Genomic DNA, 10,270 nt, shown 5'->3' on the forward strand with positions numbered 1-10,270 from the left:
TGATTAGCACTGTAGCCCTGGAGTTCTGGGTTCGAATCCTGCCAGGTACAACATCTGCAGGTTTGTATGTTCTCTCCGTGTTTGTGTGGATTTCCTCCCATACTACAAAGACATACTGATAGGGGAAAATGTACATTGTGATCCCTATAACTACGGCTGTCATTGGCTGGTTTAGATCAGTTATTCTCGGCCATGGAGAGTAGGTCAATGATTAAAATTAGATTTTCGATTAAATTTAAGGGGTTGTCCCGTTATGGACACAGGATAGGGGATAAGTGTCTGATCGCTGGGGGCCAAATTTCAGGTCTTCCACGGATCAGGAGGATGTGGGACCAAAGTGCCTAGTTGTATTTGTGAGTTATCCTCTACCTTCTGGTCCTCAGCCGTATCATGTGATCTGCAATAAGACTCTCCAAATTAAAGCTACATTTGCACAACCATGGACAACAAATGCCAGTGAAAAATGGACAAAAGGACCAAAAAAAATTGCAACCCTTGGGTTGCCGCTTTGTGCTACAAGCTGGCGCACACCCCAGCATGGTGGAGGAGCCACTGCATTTAGGAAAATCCGTGCATCTACTCCTACTGGTGGCGGGGTTACTAAGATGGCGTTCAATATGCCAGTCTTCACCATGCCAGTTGTAGTCTTATGGCTGGTCACATGACACCGCTGAGGACCAGAAGGGAGCATATAACTCTCAAATACAGTACGTGATACCTTCCCTACCAATTCGGAGCGCTTCTTTAACGCTAAAGTCTATTTTCATAGGCAAGGTTAGTTTGGAATTGCTGGTGTTAATGACCAAACAAGCAGAAATACATTTGCAGGGAGAAAAAAAAAACCTTAAAGGAATTACATGTTGTCTTGCGAGTTTCGAGCCATCGCACAGGATTTAACAGCTGCATCGCTAAAGTGCTCCTTAATCTTTCATGAAATGCCTTATTCACCATCTAAAAGCTGAGTAAAAGCCAATGGAGATGTAACCGGTGCCGGGAACGAGAGAGGTGAGAGATGAGCTCACCACTGAGCTACAAAGAAGTCTTACATTGTGTCTTCCAAGTATCTTGTTCTACAGATAGACTTCAATGGGAGACTCGCCGCTTGCAAGGAAAGTACAGCTATGCTTGCGCTTCCAGTCTTGGAGTACAAAACTCAGGGAAGCGCTGTGATTCTCCGAGGGTGGCGGCTGCTTTATAGACTATAAAGGAGCCGGCGGGAAGAAAGTAGAGTTTGACCTACATCTTACGAGGCCAGACAAGAACAGAATTAATGAGAGGCATCAAGTACTATCTGAAGTCACCGATTCTCCATTACTGAACCCCTACCAGGGATTGAGAATGGGAGGGGGCTAGGTAAAAAATAAATCACCCTTAAAGTAGTTCAGCTGAGGATAGAAGATGGGTCATGGAGAAGAAGCCATTACTGGAACTAGAGAAAAATGAAACCATTTCGGTGCAATTTTTGCATTCATCATCGGCATATCCAGGTTCGGAGACCGAACTTAGATGTGCCCGGGACTGAAGGAAAATCTGTCCGCGTGTTTTAATCGCCTCACATGAACTTGTCTAATGATGTACAGAAGCTATATATGCTAGAATATATATACCTTCCTGGACTGGAAATTTTAAAGGCGTAGTCCAGAGAGGACAGGGATCGCTTATGATGGAACGGTGCAGCGTTCTACCACCCTGTGGGCCACTTCGCCCCCTCGGTCCATCATAAGTGATCCCCAGGACCAGATAAATCAATTACTACTCCCGAGACATCTCTCTGTAAGAGTACCTTGCAAAGATCGCACCATTTAGTGCCCAAAAAACGAGAAAAGAATCCCCGAGCAGTGCATAGTGCTGCACAATCACTTAAAGGTGAAGTATGACAGTGAAACAAATAGCTTCGCACCTTTTAGGGTTGAGTAAGAGCCACAACCAACTAAATAAGCAAAACGGAAATTTCAAGGTATCGCCGCTGTCATTGGCATCCTTCTAAACTATGGAGACCCCTAAAGTTGGAGTGTGATGTACACTTGATAAAGGAACATCTAAGTCCCCGAAACGCGTTGTGTGTTGAATTGGTGTTTTTCTGGAATAAAGAGTTTGCAATGAATCTTCCATGGATCTGCGCAGTCCTTGTCAACTGGTCCGAGTATATGCACCATTTAGTGCCCGTCACTGATACCGGTATTTCGTGTCTGTCCTAGGTGCCTGTATACAGCGCATGCCTTAGATGCCCCTAGACATTGTTTGTTTGCTTTTTATACCCCCATTTATTGCCTTCCACCAGGCATGTATATGCCGTGTCGGATACAATTGCTGCCATTCAGTCGTGATGGCCTCTTTTAGAGGAATCTTTTTTCGATCCTCCTTTACTCGCTCGATCATTGACTCCATTATTTCGGTATCTGTCTCTCCGCAGCACATGAAGAAGCACCCGTGCCGGCAGTGTGACAAGTCCTTCAGTTCATCGCACAGTCTATGTCGACACAATCGCATCAAACACAAAGGCATCCGCAAAGTTTACACCTGCCCGTGAGTATTGTGCCCGGTGACCCCCATGGAGAATATCTAAGCCCTTTAGGATATTACTTGTATATGTTCTATCTCTATGTACAATACATAAGCCCCATGACAAATCTACCTAAATAGGTTGACCTTTAGGCTGCAAGTCACATGGACAGGATGAGTAAATTAGTACAGAACACTTCCCTGGTCCGCCGTGGGTTAATGCAGGATCACATGCATATAGACCGTATATACATGCACCAGGATCTATGTATACTTAGAGGACCTTTCACCACCCCCATCTCCAGCTGTCGTAACTGTAACATGTTCTGTCTGCCCAAGCCCAGGACCGCCCACCTGACAACAGGGAACCTAATTAGCATATTTGGTTCTAAAATTAAAAATCCTGGAAAATCACAGACCTACATATAAAGCGTCAGACATGTTTCCAACCATCGGGTGACCGAAGTCTGTTCTTCTCTGTGCAGGCATTGTCCTGATTCCAAGCGAGCTTTTACTAAGCGTCTGATGCTAGAAAAACACATCCAGCTCATGCATGGCATCAAAGAACCCGAGGAGAAAGCTGGAGGAGAAGCCAAGGATGTGGAGATGTCTGAAGTCAAAGAAGAGCCAGAGGTAAGATGTACAAAGAATCCCTAATATTACACAGCAATGATCTGCATCTGTAGAAGACACCTGGAAGTTACCCGCTAAGGCTACGTTCACATCTGCACTGCTTGTCCGTCCACTGCAAATCCATCATAACTTGTCAGACGAAAAAGTGCTGCAAGCCCAATCTCGGTGAAAAGACGGAAACACCCGATGGACCCCATTATAGTCAGTGCGGGTTCTTAGGATCTGTTTGTTTTTTCCTGGTCTCCTGACAGACCATTAGACGGACAGCTCTTAATATTTATATATACAGTATATTCAATTCTTTATTTTTCCTTTCTGTTTTCATCTATGTATTTCCCGAACTTCCTCCGTATTCCTTTCTTTCCATTTATTTTCATTCACTGTTTTGTTTCTCCATCTTTCCATTCCATTCTAAATTAGTTTTCTTCACTCCTTTCTTCTTCCCTTCCTTTCATGTATTTTCCTGTTTCTTCCCATTTCCCTTCCTTATGTTTATTTCTCTTCATTTCATTCTTATCCATCCTTCCATAAATCTTCAATTATTGTTTTTTTTTTGTCATTCCTTTCTCCCTTTCTTTCTATTTAGTTTTATTCACTTGTTTCCATTTTTCCCTTCCTTTCTTCTCCCTTTCTTCCTTCCTTTTTTCCTTACTTCTCTTTTTTCCTTTTCTTCTTTGCATGTACTTTTCCTTCCTTCCTTCCTCTCTCCCTTCCCTTTTCCTTCTTTGCATGTACTTTTCCTTCCTTCCTTCCTCTCTCCCTTCCCTTTTCCTTCTTTGCATGTACTTTTTTCACTTCTTTCCGTTCCTCCATTTTTCTCTTTTTTTCTTTCTTTCTTTCTTTCTTTCTTTCTTTCTTTCTTTCTTTCTTTCTTTCTTTCTTTCTTTCTTTCTTTCTTTCTTTCTTTCTTTCTTTCCTTCCTTTTTCTTTTCTTGTACATTACTTCACTTCTTTCTTTTCCTACCTTCCATCCTTTAGTGTATTTTCTTTTATTCCTTTATGCGCTGTCCTTCCTTTTTTCTTTTCCTTTGTCACTTTGTTTTTTTCCCTTTCCTTTCCAAATATTTTCTATTTTCCTTAACTCCTTTCTTTTCTCTCCCTTTTACTTTCCTTGCATTTTTCCTTTGCTTATTTTTTTCCCTTTCATATTATATTTTCTTTCCATCTTTTTTTTATTCCTTTCCTTTTATCTTTTATTCCTTTTTTATTTTCTGGCTTCCTTCCCTCTCTTCCTTCCTTCCCTCTCTTTCTTCCTATCTTCCCTCTCTTTTTTCCTGTCTTCCCTCTCTTTCTTTCTTTCTTTCTTCCTTCCCTCTTTCCTTCCTCCCTTCCTTCCCTCTCTTCCTTCTTTCCTTGCTCCCTTCCCTCTCTTCCTTCTTTCCTTCCTTCCTTCTCTTCCCTCTCTTCCTCCCTTCTCTCTCTTTCTTCCTATCTTCCCTCTCTTTCTTTCTTCCTTCCCTCTATTTCTTCTTTCCTTCCTTCCCTCCCTCTCTTCCTTCCTGCCTTCCTTCTTTACTTCCTCCCTTCCCATCCTCTCTTCCTTCTTTCCTTCCCTCCCTCTCTTCCTCCCTTCCCATCCTCTCTTCCCTCTTTCCTTCCCTCCCTCTCTTCCTCCCTCCCCTCCCTCTCTTCCTTCTTTCCTTCCCTCCCTCTCTCTCTTCCTCCCTCCCCTCCCTCTCTTCCTTCCTCCCCTCTCTTTCTTCCTTCCTCCCCTCTCTTTCTTCCTTCCTCCCCTCTCTTTCTTTCTTCCTTCCTCCCCTCTCTTTCTTCCTTCCTCCCCTCCCTCTCTTCCTTCCTTTTATTATACACAATTTAATAGTAAGATAACTGACCATCTGAGCTTACAATGACTGTTGATTTCACTAGGAGCCTACACCAAAACGGAAATTGGAAGAGCCGGTTCTGGAGTTCCGATCATCGAGGGGTGCCATCACCCAACCACTTAAGAAACTGAAAATCAACGTTTTCAAGGTCCACAAGTGTGCGGTCTGTGGCTTCACCACCGAGAACCTCCTCCAGTTCCACGAACACATCCCACAACACAAGTCCGATGGCTCCTCTTACCAGTGCCAAGAATGCGGCCTTTGCTACACGTCTCACGTCTCCCTTTCCAGACATCTCTTCATTGTCCATAAGCTCAAGGAACCTCAAACCTCCACCAAGCAGAACGGCTCTGGAGAGGACAGTCAACAGGAGAACAAACAAAGTGTTGGGAGCGAGGTAGCAGACAGCGGGTCTTTGGATAAGACGTGTAAAGTCTGCTCTAAGACCTTTGAAACCGAAGCCGCGTTAAACACCCACATGAGGACTCACGGGATGGCTTTCATCAAGTCTAAAAGGATGACCTCCACCGAAAAATGACCGGTGAACTCATGGTGGTCCATTCTTGATGTTCACAGTGTTTTACTTGGGGAAAAACAAAAAAATTGAGGACCGAACGAAAGGAAAAAGAAAATTTTTGTGGCAATATTTTAGGTGTATCTTACCGGCCTTTATGATCCCTTCACACTTCACTACTAAGGCAGTATTCATGTAAAGAAGATGTAAATATCTAAGAATTTTTTATACTCTGTGACTGTATCAATGTAGATTTTTTTTTTTTTTTTTTAATATATGTGATATCTCCTAGATGAGAAGGATATTTAACCCCTGCCAGTCTGCTTTCCGTGATAGATGAATATTGGCAGTGTAACGGTAGTACAGGTATGTGCTGCCTAGGCTATTTCTGAATGCTTCAGAACGAATATAGAACGGACATAGCTATATAAATATATATATATATATATATATATATATATATATATATATATATATATATATATATATATACCATGACTAGAGATACAGGGGAAAGTATATGGAAAATCGGAAGACTTTGCTGTAACCCATAGCGAGGTGGAGCCGTCACTTCTCTTCCAAACCAGTATGGATATTTCACACGCCATCCCGTTCTCTTAATGTGCTGCTCTTTGGTGCTCCGGGGTAACTTTATATTCTTGTTATTTTTATAAGATTCTGAATGTATCATTTCGTTATCACCCGCGCATTTTACACAACCGTTGCAAAAATCTTGCCGCCCCATCGAAATATGTACAAAAGTCATGGCACCCATATCTTATCCATTACATAGCAGTGGACAACTATTGACGTTTAGGTTAGGAAAGGGGTGTATCTATGGCGGGTGCAGCGGTAGAAGTCGTACCTCATGCCATTTGGAAAGATACCAGTATTATAAATCGTGATGGAGACGGAGGCCATGTTGTAGATTTTGCCAGGGGGTCTCTGATATTCACGTTCTGCTACATCTTAGGAGACAAATGGAGAAGCGTTGTCTAGTCAGGTACTGTCAATGGTACTGTCAATAGAGGTCAGCGCGGGTTTGGGGAGGGGGAGTGTTAGGGGTCGTCGCAATGTTGGGACCCAGCTTTTCCAGAAACAGATAAAAAGGTCCTCCTAAAAATACTTCTATAGTATACGGCAATGGTCTCCATCGCATTCCTGTAGTTGTAGAACTACAAGTACCAGCTGGCTGTCGGGGCCTACTAGGAGCTGTAATTGGTGATGACTAGTGTGGGGGGATTGGGTTGTAAGGTGACGACCATCGTTCTGTACTGTCTCTACAGGCGCGGGGTCGATGGGGAAGACTAAGGGGCCATTCATACGATGAAAAACGAAGAGGAATTTGAGGCGGTCTCCTGACAGGACGGGGGTTGTATTACTTTTAATAAGCCCCCTCCCCTCCTGAAGTCTTTGAAATGTTGTCTAGGTCACAAAAAAGGGCAGATATATGAAACTATATATACCCATAGCAACCAATCACAGCACAGCTCTCATTTCGTATTATGCACTTGAACAATGAAAGCTGAGCTGTGATTGGTTGTATGGGCAACATAGAGAAGATTCTCCTTTAGGTCAGGGCCTTGTAGGGCGTCAACGCCACGGAAAAGAATCATTCTAAAGAGTCCCATCCCCACTTTGTGGTAGAAAACGCACAGAGGGCGCACTGCTATTTCCAAAACCATTGCGGTTTTGGAAATCGCAGCATGTCAATTATAGTCAAAGGGATTCTACCATTAAACTACTTTTTTCTAATTACCACGTCGGAATAGCCTTAAGAAAGGCTATTCGTCTCCTACCTTTAGACGTGGTCTCTACCGCGCCGTTCCGTAGAAATACCGGTTTTAACCGGTATGCAAATGAGCTCTCCGCAGCAATGAGGGCGGGCCCCAGTGCTGAAACACCGATGAGCGCGTCCCCATTGCTGCCCAAGAGCTCTTTCCTGCGCCGCCTCCTTGTTCTGCAGCAACCCCGCCTCTTCTGGCTTTTCTTGCTCTTGTAGTTCTATACAGGAGCATAGAGAGGCCACCCCAAAATGGCCGGCGGCCGGCTCCTGTATTGTACTGCAAGAGCGGCTTCCACACAAATGGCCGGCGGCCATTTTGGGGTGGCCTCTCTATGCTCCTGTATCGAACTACAAGAGCAAGAGAAGCCAGAAGAGGCGGAGTTGCTGCAGAATAAGGAGGCGGCGCAGGAAAGAGCTCTGGGCAGCAATGGGGATGCGCTCATCGGTGTTTCAGCGCTGGGGCCCGCCCTCATTGCTGCGGAGAGCTCATTTGCATACCGATTAAAACCAGTATTTCTACGGAACGGCGCGGCGGAGACCACGTCTAAAGGTAGGAGACGAATAGCCTTTCTTAAGGCTATTCCGACGTGGTAATTAGAAAAAAAATGTAGTTTAATGGTAAAATCCCTTTAAGGAAATTGTGGAAGTTTTCCCGTAGGTATAATTTAAACAGAAAGTCCGCAGAGGAAACCTGTGAACTTTGTCTAAAGCGCCGCGGGAAGGACCGTGATGCGTTTCCGACGCGGTTTATCCCGCATCCCTATTTCGCCACATGGGGCCTTAGCCAGCTTCATCTGTCCCTTACTAATCAACCTCCGAAACTTCCATTCAACTGCGTTTCAGTGTTATCCGTTTCTAGAAAAGCTGGGCTCTAAACGGAAAACCTTCAGAAGTTCCCCACCAAACTTGACGAGCCTGGCAAGATTATACAACCTTGTTCGTGATCACCTCGCTTTCCAAGACTCCTGAAAGGCGTCCCCGGCTCCATAACCTGACCAGGATGATTTAAGGTTCGGGGCTCTAGGAAAGTTGGGTGATAAATCCCAATGAGCGGCCATGTTTGTGTAGGTAAAGCCCGATCAGAACAAAGAAGTAGCTGTATAGAATTTTTAATAATTTTTTTTTTTTTTTTAATGTTTTTTTAATTTGGAGGGGGGCTCTTTTTAATCCCGAACCCGTTGACGTATCCATACAGCGTATCTCAGTCTTGTTTAAAAGGGAAATTGTAGCTAAATATGTCCTTAAAGGGTATGAATAGTTTTGCAGACAATGCTTCTTTATGACTCCAATGCATCTACAAGTAAAAACAACAACGCAACGTTAAAATCTGTTGTCCCCATCGTAACAGACTACAAATGTCGCTCAGTCTGATCCCGTAGTCCTATTCCTTTCCATCTGTCCCTGACCCACATTCACAGATGGCAAGGAGTGTGTCTGTGGGATCAGACTACGCCTAGGCTTTGTAGTCTGTAACCCTGACGACCCATAGGCCCGCACCGCAGCTGCATACACAAAACGGTTGTTTCATTTTTATTTCATTTTTTTTAATGGTAGATGTTCCAGAACAATAAAACACGGCTGCAAAATTATTCATACCCTTTAATAAGCTATATGCATCTTTAATGGTCCACAGGGGCCCGGTCCATGTTGAATGTGTGTGCAGCGAAATACCTCATAAATCTGTGATGTCTGCCCATTTGTCTTATGGTTTCAGTTCCGTCGCTGGATATAGGCTTCAGAGTGCGGAGTTCCGAATGACGGCGTAGGGGGACCGTAGAATAAGCCAGTATGTACATAGGAGATGTCTGTAGGACTGTTTTATACACATTTTCTGTGTTTTATTTGCTGGAACCGATTAATGTAAAAATTGAAAAGAAAAAAAAAATGTTAAAAGGGTATTCCGATAATATAATCTAAAGGGGTTGTCCCACGATCTCTAAAATGAGATCTATTGGCAAACACGTGAACGCCATGGCTCTGGCGACTGAAAGACCCATAGATCGGCTGTTCTTGTTGTAGGATCGACCACAGATCACTCCTACAGGTGGGAGGTGGTATTACAATGTACCTGATCATAATATGTGGATAAGATAAGATAATCCTTTAATAGTCCCACAGTGGGGAAATTTCAGCGTGTTACAGCAGCCTAGTAATACAGACCCATTCAATTGTATGGCCCCATAGAATTGAATGGATGTGTACAGGTTGTAGAGAAGAGGCACAAAATACGGAGCACATCCTAGTCCTGTCCTATCCATTTATGCAAGTACATTTATACCAATCCGCGCGCGATCCATTTCGGTTTTACGGACCCGTACTCTGCAAATGGTGACGTGCATGAAGCCCAGATCCAAGTGTGGACTGTCATGTGGATGGTCCTAGGTCAATATCGAAATTTTTTCCTCTGACCAACTATCTAATGTTCCGCTGCAGGGAGGGGTGGGGGGTTGTCTTAAATCTCCCCTCCCTGTTGGATTTCAATACAGTCAATCTTTTTTTCTGCCCCATTCCGATCACCTGCACGTTAGGCCAAGCCACCCATGCAATATGGTGCAATATGGGATATTCGGGTCAAATCCAGCTCGGAATGAATCAATACAATCTTGACTTCCAGTTCTATCTAAACTAGTTTGACCTTCTTGGACCCAAATCTTGGGAGGTCTCTCGTGTTGATAACCCCAGTCTTCGTAACTCTGCCCCAGAATTGCTGACCTATCCTCAGATCCAAAGCCTCAACACTACGTAGGCCAGGGACATCATGGAGGTTCAATTCCTCACCAAGGGACAGAGAGGCACTTTACATATTATCAGAATACCCCTTTAATTTCCCAATCCTTCAGTTCCGTAACCAGCACTTGTTCTAGTATTTGCCTTTTTCAATAAGACAATGCACAGGGACCATCGCCGCCAGCAAAGAACTCTCTGCAATGGTGTCTAACCCCAACGAGGTCCCTTTATCTCATTTGCACAGTTCCTCGTGAAGTTGCTCTAACTTATTTTAACGTGTATTAT

At 43.9% G+C, this 10,270-nt stretch overlaps 1 protein-coding gene across 3 annotated transcripts in view; it reads left to right on the top strand.

The window, feature by feature from the left end:
• Positions 1–5,542, top strand: part of ZNF532 (zinc finger protein 532) — a 44,037-nt gene extending 38,495 nt beyond the window's left edge. For all 3 annotated transcript variants that reach the window (XM_075268394.1, XM_075268388.1, XM_075268403.1), the window contains 3 exons: positions 2,414–2,526; positions 2,988–3,135; positions 5,002–5,542. In XM_075268394.1, coding sequence (XP_075124495.1) covers positions 2,414–2,526; positions 2,988–3,135; positions 5,002–5,496 — 756 coding nt within the window. In that variant the 3' untranslated portion in view covers positions 5,497–5,542. The remainder of the gene's footprint in view (positions 1–2,413; positions 2,527–2,987; positions 3,136–5,001) is intronic.
• Positions 5,543–10,270: the final 4,728 nt, after the last annotated feature.

This window comes from Leptodactylus fuscus, chromosome 1 (assembly GCF_031893055.1).
Source record: "Leptodactylus fuscus isolate aLepFus1 chromosome 1, aLepFus1.hap2, whole genome shotgun sequence".
In the NCBI taxonomy this organism is placed as follows: domain Eukaryota; kingdom Metazoa; phylum Chordata; class Amphibia; order Anura; family Leptodactylidae; genus Leptodactylus; species Leptodactylus fuscus.